A 14,161-nucleotide genomic window follows, 5' to 3' on the forward strand; every position below is an offset into this window, starting at 1 on the left:
CTGTTATCACCACAGGGCATGAGGGCTCCCCCTTCCGGTCTCCCAACTCTATTTAGTTGAAGTTTCTGTTTATTAATTTTTTATAGCAGGTTCATCCATGAGTTGCAGAGTATAGTCCAAAACACAGCATTTTCTATATATATATACACATACATATGTATGTGTGTATATCATTATATATATATATATATATATATATATATATATATATAAAAGGATGGGGTGGATACAGTTCTTCTCTGGTACAATGGAGGATGAATGGGAAAAAGATTTTTAAGTCAGAGAGTTTGTGTGTTATGCCCCTCCATCTTCAAGTGGTTTCATTAAAAGGTGTTGTGTTTTAAAAAATTAACAGGACAGAATCTGTTTCACCCTCACACTCCCTCTCCCCTGTTTTGCTCTTTTTTCCCCCTTGTGAGAGGATCAGAATTGTTGGAAATTGGAAACGTAAATGGTTTTCTAATAATATTAGCCAAAAAAACACTGTTCTTTTGTAGCAAACCCCTGAGACCACAGCAGTTACTTTATGAATGCTAAAGCCTGGTAGTTGAGACTAACACAGAATTTGGCAGCAAATGTACTTGACTTCTTGCCATTCCTAAAGATCTGGAACCTTTCTCTTGCATTTTCACAGATCAGCAGGTTCTCAATCTCTCTCTCTCTCTCTTCCCCCTCCCTCCTTCCCTCTCTCTTTCCCTCCTTCCCTCTCCCTCCCTTCCTCTATTATGGAATCCTAGATACAACTAACATCAAAAAGCATACATTCAACGTCACCCCATTGAATATTGTAGATCTAGGGATCCATTTGGCATTGAGAAGTTGTTCTTTGAATCCATCTCATTTCATCTCATTTGAATCATCTCATTTCTGTAGTCCATTGAATCTGTGATTGTTTCCTTGGCCTACATTTTAATTTTACCTTTGGTACATACCTTATAATATAATTTCTCAACCAGCAAGTCTGTTTTCTTTGCCTTTCAAAGACAGATGTCTACCCTGTAAAATCATGAGTCATAAAGAAACGATCACAAATGCTGATAACTGGATACAAAAGATCCATCACAGCATTTTTCATGTTTTGTGTAACAACAGAAACCCACTAAAAATAACCTAAATAGCTAATTATCAGGGGATGGTTTTATAAGTAATAATCCATCTAATTGACAGGAAATGATGCAGATTATGAAAATATCTGCAAAGAACGTTAATAGTGATATAACATGTAGAAAAAGGATTAGAAGGAAATATTCCCTTATTTTCATGGTGGTTAACACTGGATGGTAGGGTATAGGTGATATCTCGTCTTATTTACACTTTTATTCATTTTCCAACTTTTCTAGAATGAAGGTATATTACTTTTACATTTGGAAGTAAAACTTTTTTCAAAGGTCAAAAAGGGTAAGTTGCTACATCAGGATCCAGAAAGCTAGAGTGAGTTTTTTTTCCTCTCCTACACTGGCCATTAGGAAGTCACTTTCTTCTCTCCTTTTAAAAGAGGGAAGGTATTGCCACATTATTAAGCAATCAGCCAGTAGGGTTCATTCAAGAGCAATAAATTGACCTCTCAAGAGAAAATTAGTGAAGCTCAGGAAATTAGAGCTAGAAACCCCTACTGAGTGGTCTAATGCATCCCTCAAGAATCAACGCCATATACATTGCACTTTCTGGTATGGGCACTTTCTTTTCAATCTAATTGTAAATGTTTCAAGTGATTGCAATTTCACTGCTGTATTTTAGACCGGTCAACAAACTATTAATCCATCTTCCCTGAGCAGAATATAATAACTTCAGCAAACTTCAGAGATTTCAAACTACCTCTCTTGCCTGGACCTGCTAGCTGAACAAGTATCTTACACCTGGTTCAAATCCTGGCACCTCCACTCAGCTATAAGGCCTTACACAAGACAGTTTACCTATCTGATCCTAGGTTTCCTTAGCTGTAAAAAAGAAACCTCTCCACGTACCTTACAAATGGTACTGTAGGAATTAAATGAGATGACGCATCTAGGGAAAGCATTGAGTGCACACAGTAGGTACTCAGTAAATGTTTGGTGATTCCAGAGTGTTGGACCAGTGTTGAACAGTTGTTTTCCTGACAGAGGAGATGGGCTATGCTGAGTCAACAACCCCTTTTTTGTGTATTTCCCTGGATGACACAAGTGGGTTGGAGTGGATGGTGCAGTTCATGACCTTGAAACAGCAAAATTCCATTTGGTACCCAATCCTTGGGCTTAGTCACACCAACTAATATCACCAGGCTCACATCACAAATACGGCTCATACAGCCCCCATTGGAGCCTTTTCATTGTTGATAGGAGCTGCAACTAGAACACTGGCCATGGGGATGGGAAAAAAAGGATGGAGTGAAGAGTCATGTTTGAGATGGAATCAGTAGGGTGTGATGAATTGTTCATGTAGAAGCTGAAGGAAAGAGAATAATAATGCCCTCCAAGCTCCTAACTTGGATGACTACATGCACAGTTTATTGAGTCAACAAATACGTACTGAACACCTACTAAGAGCCAGGAACTGGGCACGAGGAACACCACAGTGAACAAAACAAACAAACAAAAATCTCTGCTTTTTTGAGTTTACCTTCTAGTGGGAGAGACAGACAATAAATAGTAAACAAATAAATAAGACAATTTCTGGTTGTGGTAATGTAGTGAAGGAAATAAATAGGATGAAAGGATGGAGAATAAGATTATGGAAACCTGCTTTAGGTATGATGATCAGGGAAGGACTCTCTCAGGAGGTAAATACATGAGGTGATGGGTTCTGAAAGGTGAGAAGGAGCCAACAGGTGAAGAGAGGGAGGGACACATTCCAGGAAGAAGGAATAGCAGGTCCAAGACCTTGGGATAGGAAAAGGCTAGGTGTACTTCTTGAGAAAAGAAAAGGAAAAAAAAAAAGGGCCTATGAAACTGGGCATAGTGAGGGGAGAGGATTGGCTGGAGAGGAGGTTAGAGAAATGGGCGGGACCCATTAGCCAAGAACCAAGCCTTGAGAAGCAGGTTCTTGGGGAGGACACTTTCACCTTTGACATGCTGAGTTTGAGGCACCAGAGGCAACCTAAAAACTAAAGATCCAGACCTACATCCTGCGAACTAGAGACAGTATTGGGATTTGGGAAAATGTTCCGTTCCATCAAAATCACTGGGGAGTGTTCTAAAAATATGGACTTCTCAGGCATTCAAAATACAGATTTCTGGGGTGCCACCCTGGGAAATTCTAATTCAAGTAGATCTTGGTCAAGATCCGGAAATCATTTTTCAGTTCTCCCAGGTAATTTTGATCCATTCATTCAAGAACTATTGCTTGCATTCCTAGTATGTACCAGGACAATTCTAAATGCTGGAGATACTGCCCTGAACAGGTTACAGAGCTTATAGTCTCAAGAAAGAACAGACAGCAAACAAGTAAACAAATAAATTACAATAGTGATACATGTCACCCCCCCCAGAAAGCTGGTAAAATGTACAATAATTATGGGGACCTACACTAGATAAATCTAAAGAGCTCTCTGTCTCTCTGAGGAAGTGACATTTCAGTTGACAGCTGAGGAATAAACAGGAGCAGCCATGTGACAGTCTTGGGGAACACCATTCCAGGCAGAGCAAACAGCCAAGGCAAAGGCTTGGTTGAGAACTCAGTAGATGAATCTAATTCTTTGGCTTATTCCCACTTGATTAACCAACCAAAATGGGGGAGAAGGCATGGTGGGAAAGGTACTGTTGTACTGTTCCATCATTTTTTTAATCATTTTTAAAAACTGAAGTACAGTTAATTTACAGTGTTGTTTCAGGTGTACAGCAAAGTGATTCAGCTAGATATGTAGGTAGATAGATATCCCTTTTCAGTATCCATTATAGGTTATTACATGATATCGAATATAGTTCCCTGTGCTATACAGTAGGTCCTTGTTATTTATCTATTTTATATATAGTAGTGTGTATATGTTAATCCCTAATTCCTAATTTATCTCTCTCTCCCCACCCCACCCCTGCTATCCCCTTTGGGAACCATAAGTTTGTTTTCTATATCTGTGAGTCTATTTCTGTTTTGTAAATAAGTTCATTTGTATCTTTTTTTAGATTCCACATATAAGTGATGTTTCATCTTTATATGTTCACGCAGCAAGCTATGCTAAGCACAATACCAGATACTGTACCAAGGGCTGACACAAAGATGAGCAGGACAGTTCCCTGTCTCAGGGAGTTTGCAGTCCAGTGAGGGAGGTAGATATTCAAATCACTATGGCCCATGAAATGAGTGAGAGCATCCCAGATAATCAATTCATGTTCTGAGAAAGCCAAGCAGATGAGTAATACTTTCTCATCTCATTTCTCCGTATGATGGTGTGAGCAACTGTTTTTGAGACTGTACATGCTAAGATTATTTGCATTTCTTTGTGACCCTGCCAGCTCAGACTATCTGGAATTTTCATGAAATATTCGCAACAATGGATGTTGAGTTTGAGATACTGTATAACGACTATATTTGGGGAAAATATCGTCCTAATAATAGCTAACATTTATTGAGCCCTTAGAATCACGTGGCTTGACATGCAATCTCATAGTCTTTACAACATCCCTATAAGGCAGGGTCTCTCATTATTCCACCTTTTTTGGATGAAAAACTCGGAGCTCAGTCAGGTGAGGGAATTTTCCTGAGGTCATTCAACTCAGATGTGATGATTTCCCAGCTCTATCTGGGTTCGGAGCCCCAGTTCTGGTCCATACCATCTTTCATAAATTGCTCAGATACTGGTACAATTGCTATCCTCACCCCGGTTCCCAAAGTGGATCCCTCTCTCTCCTTTCCATCCCAGTAACCACCTGGGTTGTCTACACTAGTTAGATCTACCTGCTCTCTCTTTCCTATAGGTGGGAAAGTGGAGCGGAGAAGGACTCCTTGTTTCCACACTTGGGAGAGAGTGGAGGGGACCGGGGCAGGCCCTGACCGGGTGGTGCCCACTGCCTGTCTCCACTCCACGCCAGTCTCCAGAGGCCCCCTGTGCAGTGTGTGAAGGGTTAGGCCCCAAACTGAGCACCTTGTTCCCTGCCCACCTGTTGAGGAAAAGAAATCAGTGGGGCTCAATGTTCAAAGTCTTAGAAGGAGGAGCATGGGTCAGGGGAAGTAAATCGTTAAAGTCAAGAGGAAGTAATAAGTCTTTGGGCACCACGGTAGGGTTGGATGGCCAACTGGATAGAGCTGTGTCGCCTGCTGTGACGCTGAATGTATTCAAATTCAGCTGCTTAAAAAGATGAGCTGGCCATCTTCAGCCTGTAGGTCAGCCAGTCTACAACGGAGAGTCTTTGCTTTCCCTTCCCTGAGCCTCCTTTTACTCCGGACTCTTAGGTGTGAGTCTGGGTGTCTGCCTGTTGGCCCCTGGGTGTGTCGTCAAGGAGTGCCTTCCCCCTGTTTCTCAGGCTGGCTGGCTCCCTGACTCCTCCCCCACGCCCTCGCTCCCTCCCTCCCTCTCGTGCGGAGGCTCTTGGCCTGGGTCCCTGAGGTCAGGCGGGTGCAAGTGAAGGGCGCAGGAGGGGTGAGGTTACGCCTCCCTGGAGCCCCGCGCCGCTGGCTTTTCAGCGACTCGCCAGGAGCCTGCGGCCAGAGCCCCAGACGGCGCCGACTGTGCGCTCCTCCGCCTCCCTGCACCGTGCGCCTCGCCCATGTCTCAGTACGCTCCCAGCTCGGACTTCAAGAGGGCTTTGGACAGCAGTCCCGAGGCCAACACTGAGGATGACAAGACCGAGGAGGACGTGCCCATGCCCAAGAACTACCTGTGGCTCTCCATCGTCTCGTGTTTTTGCCCCGCGTACCCCATCAACATCGTGGCTTTAGTCTTCTCCATCATGGTGAGTGAACGAGGGCCCGGAGCAGCCAGGGAGAGTGGAGACCTGGGCCGTGTAGAGCCCCTCCTGGGGACTCTTCGCCCTCTCCGCCCTCGGCCGCTCCCTTTCTCACGGCCCCGCGCACCGGGGGTGTTCTGTCCTCCGCAGCCCCTGCTCACCTTTCTGGGGCTCTCCTCACTCTCCCCCCAGCCATCAGCGCCGCCACTGCGCTCCTTGTGGCTCTCAGAGCCCGGACCAAGCCTCCCCCAGGCCCGCTTTCCACTACTTCCAGCAGCGCCCGTGGTGCATTCTCTCCGTCCTGGGAAAGTTCTTCCTTGGACTTTCCCGCTTCTCTCCCGGCCTCCTCCGACATTCCTGGGCGCTCATCCGATTCTTCTCAACCCGTTTTTCTGGAGCCTCAAAGCGCGCCACCCTCGCAGGCAACAGCACAGCCCGTGCCCTGAGCGCGCAGGCTCTGCGCCGCTCTTTGCCTCGCCGGTGCTCGGCCTCTCCAGCGCGTGGCACTGTCTCTGTCTTCTAGCACGGAGTCCTTTCTTTGCTGCGCCCGGAGCGCCGCCGCCGCCGCCACTCTCTGAGGGTCCCCAGGCGATCCCCGATGTCCTCTAGACCCCTGGTCCCACACTGCAGCACGCCCTCTCCGCGGCACCAGTTCCTTCGCACTGCTTCCTACGCCAGTTGCCTCTGCTTGGCCCTCGTCGGCACCCTTTGACCCCGCTTTCCAGTGAGCCCGCCCTCCAGGCCTTTCTTGGGCTACCCCTGTGCCCTCTCACCAGCAGCGTGCGAGCTCCCCTTTTACTCCTTCTGCCCCAGCATGTCGTAGTCCCGCTCTCATTTCCTGCGCGGGGCCCTATCCCCGCCTCTCCTGGTGAGCCCCAAGGGCTCCCAGGCGCCCCTCCACCGCTGGCTCTTACGCCTTGGGAGCTCCCGGGAACCCACTGGGGGCTCGCGCGCCCCGTGCATCTCCGCGCGCCCTCTGCGCCGGCCTCCCGAGCTGCGTGCCTCTCCCTGAGCGTTCCAGTCCCCCCTTCCGAAGCTCGCCTCCACCGCCCTCTTCCGCCCAGGTAGGAGCTCCGTGCGAACCCCACCGGGAGGGCAAGGAGCGCCCCCGAGGTCCTAACCTTATTGACTGGAGCAGCTGGCCGGGCACTGTCCCGGGACAACCCTTGCAGTGAGCTCCCTCCCCTGCCCACCCACCTCGCCGGACCGAACTCTCCAGCCGCAGACCCGGGAGAGTCCGGATTCAGCTCAGTAAAGATCAAGAGCCGCCACCCCCCTCCCCCCTTCAAGCCCGCCCTCACTTGCTCCTGGGTGGTTCCGTATTCGCTTCGTGGGTACATACGAAGACCTCATTTGCACGCACAGCTTGCCCTCTCTCAGACCCCGTTTGTAGGCTATCTGCACCAACATTCAAGCGTTCAGCCGCTGAAGTTCTGACTGCCTGGGTTCAAATCCCATTTGCACCACGTACTAGCTAGCTGTATGCATCTCTCTTAACGTCAGTCTCTTTGTCTGTAAAATGAGAATAATCAAAGCCATATGTCTTAGGGTTGTTGTATTAATGAGATAAAGTGTGACCTGCTTGGAACAGTGCCCAGCATGATGGTGGTATCAGATCTTCACTCACTTGTCACTTGCTGAGGGCTTCTCTGATCGCTGTTTAAAATCAAACCCCCCACAAGCTCTAGTCTCCCTTCCCCGATAGTTTTTGCCCAAAGCACTCGTCTGCATCTGATACATTATTTCACTTATTAACATGCTTACTGTGTGTGTCCCCTCGTTAGAATATAAGCTCTCTGAGGACCGGGATATTTGCTTGTTGCTTGTTTTTTGTTGCTGTACCTTTACCTAGAAGAGAATCTGACAGGTGGTAGATGCCCAATAAATATTACAAAATGAATGCCTGAATGAACGCCTGAATGAATGAATGGTGTTAATGGGTCACAATGTCTCTTTTACTCCTGCTGCTCTATCCCGTACTGGAGCCCCGGAACCACCATGTCAGGTTCCTTTGGACCAACCAGCCAGTTTCCTCCCTTCCTCTCCCAAGATATCCGGTCTTGGGTTCTTTTTGTTTTTTGGGTTTTTTTGGCAGCAAAGCAGGGGGAGGATGCAGCAGCCAAATTCTCCAGACAGCAGCAGAGTCTCTGGCTGGTATTGGTGTCCACACTCTGTCCTGGTTTATTAATGAATCGACAGCCGATTTACCCCTTTCCCAGTGCCAACAAGAAAACTGCCTGCAAAGGCTCCCCACACCCCACATTCATCTGAGATGAGCTAAAACTCCAGCGGGTGGTGACAGGTTGGGCACTAACGATGCTACTTGGTGTGTCCTGGGGGATAAGACTTGTATGTTTCGAATAGAAACCTTTTTCTGGTCCCCTCGTCCCCATTCCCTCCACCAAGACTTTTTCACTAGATTTACAGCAGGAGACCATTCTATGGTCAGAAAGTAGAAAAGTGTCTACTTTGTCAGAAAGTAGACACTGGAGTCAGAAAGTTGACTATGGCCAAGTTCCATACCCTTTCAAAGCCTTGGTTTCTTCACCTAGAAAATGAGAATGTAAAAGGTGTTTTAAGTGGAGGCAAAACTGTTGTAAGGATAAAACAGAATAAAAGCGTGTCAAGCCACCAGCTTTGTGCTAGGTACGGGCAATAATTGTCAGACAGATGGATAGATTTGGAATCTGGAAACATCATATGCCATGTATGAAAACAAACAGAACATCAAATTAATGAAATCCAAATTCTAAAAGAGCTTCCTACACCCTCCTCATTGAACTCCCTCTAAGGTACTGGAAGCTTTTTCCCTTTGAAACAGTGCAGATCCCGATTTGACAGGTTTCATAATAAAGACTCCAAAGTCCAAAGGATGAAGAGGAAGTGGAAGGGTGTGTAAGAGGAAGGTGGCCCACCAAATGCCAGGTGTGTTCTTTCCCTAGGGAGTCTTGTGATGTTCAATCCTGGCTATTTTCAGATCTTACTCATCTGTAATTTGTGATAAATTGAGGCACTAAATAGTGGTGCTGTTCCCCATGGAAGCACTTGAAAATATTGGGGAGTATTTGTGTATCTCAGTGATTTGGGGCACTACTGGCATTTGGGGGGGGGCTAAGAGTATTAATATCCTACAGTGCTGGAGACTGTCACCCGAATGAAGAACTGACCTACCCCAAACATCAATAGCACCCCAATCAAGAAACACTGGGAGATGATGCAAACTGGTATAAATATTGACAAGGCTCAATATAACTAGTTCCCAGAATTGTAAAAAGAGCCAGCAATCTCAAAACAGTCAATATCTTTATTTATTAAACCAAGCCTGAGAAGCCTTCTATAAAATCACAGAGTTGAAGTAGGTGCTAGGGGATAATAAAACTACTTTGAAAAATATACATTTGAGAAGAGTATTCTTCAAGCTGTGGGCATCTGTGATCTTTTAACCATCCCGTGCAGAACTAATAGAGTCCTGGTTGTGAGGCAGTGCACCACCGATGAGAATCAGTACAGTATGGTTTGTTGTATTGAAACACTGGTGGGTCAAGCATTGTCAGAGGCAGGGACGTGAAAGTCTTTGCTTCCCCCAAGTACTGAAAGTCTGTTTGTTGCAGTGCACTTAACTGTACTCAATTTCAGGGACACATATCTCAAGAATTTCCCCCACACTGGGCCATTGCTAGCCCATGTTGCACATGTGAATTTGAAAATGGCACCCTTCCTCCATACAGATGCAGCACGTGGCTTGGAAAGTAAAGGCCAGGGTGGTTTTCAGGCCTCATTCGTTGTGCTCCCGCCCATCCCTGGCTATCTCTGTTTATTCCATCCGAAAGATAGAATGCTGGAGACTATCCACATGGCTTTTACCCTGGAGAAAGAATGCTTGTTCATCCTACAAATATTTATTGAGCACCTATTATATGCCAGGCTCTATTCCAGGCATTGGTATACTCCTTTACCTCTATCAAGTGGTAAATAAGATCAGCAAGGTCTCTGCCCTCTGGAAGAAAAAAGGTTCCAGGCAAGTTGCAGGAGTGTTGGCAAATTTAGCCTATTGGTTTTGTAGCTGGAATTTGCTACCTGGCTCAAGAGACTGGAAGTGAGTCCATGCCGAGCCTCCATTTTTTATGATGTTATGATGCAGTCTTTTGCGTAGGTGAACCAATTCGGTCACTCTAAGTGTGGATGCAAAATAGCCAATGAGTTTTAATTAGGTGAATTATAAGCCTTCTCTCAACAGAACTTCTCCCTCACACCAACAGAATCTGTCTAGATACCAACCAGTGAGGTTCAAATCCTTCTGTGCTTTTTGCTACGTTTGTGATCTCATGCAGCTGTCTCAATGTTTCTGAGGCTTGATTTTTCAACCCTGTAAAATAAGGGTTGTGACAGTACCAACTCAGGGGCTGTTGTGGAGATTAAGTGATAAAAGTTAAATGGCTTCATGGCATTACCTAAAACACAGCTAGAACTCATAAGTATTGATGATGATGATGATGAACTCAATAAAGATGATGATGCATATATTTTAGGGATACAAGCCATTACCTTTTCCAGTAGCAGTTTTTCTATTTTTATTGAGACTAGCAAAATTTGATAAAAAATAAAAACAGTGACCAGTAATTGTGTCACTGGAATAAATAACTGCTGTGGTCTAAAAGTAAATATTAATTTCAGACATTCAAGATCTCAAAAAAACATCTGACATACACCTTTTCTCAGAAAGCTATGGGAGGATGTGCTCCCTGAATACAAGGAAGTAAATCAGGAAAGAGAAAGACACAGGGTCCAGAAAATGGCTCCAGCACAGAAAAAAAAAAAAGGCAAAGAGAAATCCTCAAAACAAGGCAACAGGTCTCATAAACCAGCAGAAGATGCAGTTGATAATGGATGATTGATCTGAAGCCATTGTCAAAATCCATTATCTGGCACAGTAAACCACAGTCCTGCCCAGAGCCTGACCACATCTGCTCTAGAAGACAAGGTCTGTGGTCAAAAAGAAAGTAAATATCCACAGGATGAAAGACAAACCAAACTGGGCGTTCTTTCTATCTGACCCAGGCTCTACCAGGGCTCATCCATCAAAGCTGTGTTTCAGCTGGACTTCAGTAGGTTTAGAAGGGAGTTGTTTTTTGTGTACGTTTTTGGAGGGGGGGGTTGGTGGTTTTTTGTTTGTTTGTTTTGGGTTTTGTTGTTGTTTTCAGTGACCAAGGCAGAACTTGGAAATAACATATCTTGGTCCAGGTAGCTGACCCAAGAGGCTTACATTGCTTACAAGTTGAAGCTCTAAATATTGTAGCTCGTTGGGTCTCTCAGTGTGATTTCTCTCTTCCTTCTATGGCTCTTTCCACATCATTGTCAGCTGAGAAATAGGTTATTAAAATTATGGACACCTATGACTTATTTCTTATGAATTCCTGTGCTTGAAGCTCTGAAGAGTGTTAAGATGGTTTCAGATGACAAAGACCTTGCCTGAATTGTGTCAGCTTTGTTGGAAAGCTCTATTATAAATACCCATAAATTTTATTTTTTAATACATTTATTTATTTATTTTTGGCTGCGTTGGGTCTTCGTTGCTGTGCGCGGGCTTTCTCTAGTTGTAGCGAGCAGGAGCTACTCTTCATTGCGGTGTACAGGTTTCTCACTGCGGTGGCTTCTCTTGTTGCAGAGCACAGGCTGTAGGCGCGTGGGCTTCAGTGGTTGTGGCGCACGGGCTTAGTTGCTCCGCGGCATGTGGGATCTTCCGGGACCGGAGCTCGAACCTGTGTCCCCTGCATTGGCAGGCAGATTCTCAACCACTGTGCCACCAGGGAAGCCCCAGTACCCATAAATTTTAGATATGCACATCACCCAAGCAGCCCCTTGCCTGGATCGCTACTCTCATAAGTTTCCCCATTATGTGGCAGAGGGTGGCCACTGACCTTTGGTATTTGGGAATATAGAGTTTAAACTGCTGTTGGGATCCTTTCAATAGGTCCTTTCAATCTAATAAGTCCTAGACTATTAGAGGTACAAGATGTTAATCTGTGTGTTCCTGTAAAAGAAAACATTTTAAATGACATTTTAATTTACTGATAAAATTTTATAACGGCTTTGTTATAATATGGGTGACATAGATAAAACAAGATTGGCCACTAATGGATGGTTGTTGAAGCTGGGTTATGGGAACATGGAGTTTTGTTATATTAGTCTGTTAATTTTTTAATATGTTTGAAAGTTTACATAATAAAAAGTTTTTTTTGTTGTTGTTAAGGAAAAAAGAAAGTCCCTCCCAAAGTTGTTAAACATTGCCCAGATAACAAAACAGCAGCTGTTAAATGAGTTGGCAAAACAGGCCATGGTTGAGGTGCAGTTTGTCATTAATTAATAAGCAAACTATGTCTGACTTGTAATGAATTTTTTTAAACTTTTTATTTTATAATGGAGTATAGCCAGTGAACAATGTTGTGATAGTTTCAGGTGCACAGCAAAGGAACTCAGCCATACGTATGCATGTGTTCATTCTCCCCCAAACTCCCCTCCCATCCAGGCTGCCACATAACATTAAGCAGAGTTCCCTGTGCTATACAGTAGATCCTTGTTGGTTATCCATTTTAAATACAGCAGTATGTACATGTCAATCCCGAACTCCCTGACTATCCCTTCCCCCCATCCTTCCCCTCTGGAAACCATAAGCCTGTTCTCATAAATCGTTCTCTAAGTCTGTGAGTCTGTTTCTGTTTTGTAAATAGGTTCATTTGTACCATTTCTTTTTAGATTCTGCATATAAGAGACATCGTACGATATTTCTCTTTCTCTGACTTGCTTCACTCAGCATGACAATCTCTAGGTCCACCCATGTTGCTGCAAATGGCATTATTTCATTCTTTTTAATGGCTGAGTAATATTCCATTGTATATATCTACCACACCTTCTTTATCCATGACTTATAATGAATTTTAACGATGACTTTGAAGGACACCTTCAACTAGTCCTCAATAGAAGGCCAGGTAGGAGGACTCATATCCTAGAACAGTGCTCCTCAAAATTTAGCCACTTGAAGCTCTTGTTAAAATGCAGATTTCACTCCTCTTTCAAAGCTCAGCTGGAAAGTCACCTCCTTTGTGAAGCCCTTCTTGATTGCCCTGTTGCCCTCACCCTAGGTTGTACCCACTACACTCTGAACAGATTTCTCTCAGAGTACATTTCCTTCTCTGCACCAGTGTGTGTATGTGAGCCCCTTGCGCCTGCACTGTTAGCCCCAGGAACTTAGCACGATGTTGAGCACATGGTTGGTAAGTAATGTATGTTTGATGAATGAATGAATGGCTCCAGAGGCCGAAATTTGTTCCTGCCTTTATCTCTGAGGATTACACTCCCTTCCCTTCTCTGTTCTGCGTTTCTGCCAAAACTTTTTTGGAAAATATCCAGGAAACCCAGGCTAATGCCAGGCGTTGCTGAGAAGTTAGCCAAGGCTTGGTTCCCAAGGATGGCTTTCCTGGCTCATCTGGAGCTCACCAGCACCCCACACACTGCAGGCCAGTGGGTCCACCTTTGGAAATTGATTTCTGTTCTCAACTAACACTCTTCAGTCCAAAGCTGCTCATCCAGAAACATGATGCCTTCAGAGCAGGAGCCTGAATGTATCTGAAATCTCCAGTTCTGCAAGTTCAGGAATTAAACCAGATTTTCTAAAACCATGCTTCTCAAACAGCTGGTTCTGCCTGATATAAACAAGTTTTATCCAAAAAAAGCAGTAGGGAATACGGGGGAAAATTGAGAAGTCAAATGCTAAGTTAAGCAAAAGTGAACTGTTTCCTTTCCTTGGAGGTCGTGTGAAGCCTTTGGCCAGCCGCTGTTTCCTGTGGCTCTTGGACGGTACAGTGTAGCTTGGGACATTTACTAAACATGTTGCCTAGCATCTTTTGATCCTCAGGCTAATATGCCACAGAACACACTTTGGGAAATACTGTTCCTAATGATACATTGGTTCTCACTTTTAATGAGTTGATCCATTGTTGGTATTAGAGTAATAATGCAGGATGTTTCATCCCTAACATTCTTGCCTAAAGACCCACCTCTCTACCTTTCTTCCAACACAGTTTTTTATTTTCCTGCTCAGATCTTGTGCTTTTATTTTTTTATTGAAGTATAGTTGATTTACAGTGTTTCAGGTGTACAGCAAAGTGATTCAGCTTTATATGTATATTCTTTTTCAGATTCTTTTCCATTATAGTTTATTACAAGATATTGAATCTAGTTCCCTGTGCTATACAATAGGTCCTTGTTTATCTATTTTATATATAGTAGTGTGTATCTGCTAAATCCAA

At 44.6% G+C, this 14,161-nt stretch overlaps 1 protein-coding gene across 3 annotated transcripts in view; it reads left to right on the forward strand.

Moving 5' to 3' along the window:
• Positions 1–686: 686 nt before the first annotated feature.
• TMEM233 (transmembrane protein 233) overlaps positions 687–14,161 on the forward strand; it is a 45,143-nt gene continuing 31,668 nt past the window's right edge. The window contains exons 1-3 of one of the 3 annotated variants that reach the window (XM_082356053.1): positions 687–5,861; positions 6,379–6,579; positions 6,920–7,763. In XM_082356053.1, coding sequence (XP_082212179.1) covers positions 5,676–5,861; positions 6,379–6,567 — 375 coding nt within the window. In that variant the 5' untranslated portion in view covers positions 687–5,675 and the 3' untranslated portion in view covers positions 6,568–6,579; positions 6,920–7,763. Of the gene's footprint in view, positions 5,862–6,378; positions 6,580–6,919; positions 7,764–14,161 lie in introns of those variants that run through there. The other 2 variants (XM_082356055.1, XM_082356054.1) reach the window with 2 other exon arrangements.

Source organism: Balaenoptera borealis, assembly GCF_965194805.1.
Source record: "Balaenoptera borealis genome assembly, chromosome: 14".
Classification (NCBI taxonomy): domain Eukaryota; kingdom Metazoa; phylum Chordata; class Mammalia; order Artiodactyla; family Balaenopteridae; genus Balaenoptera; species Balaenoptera borealis.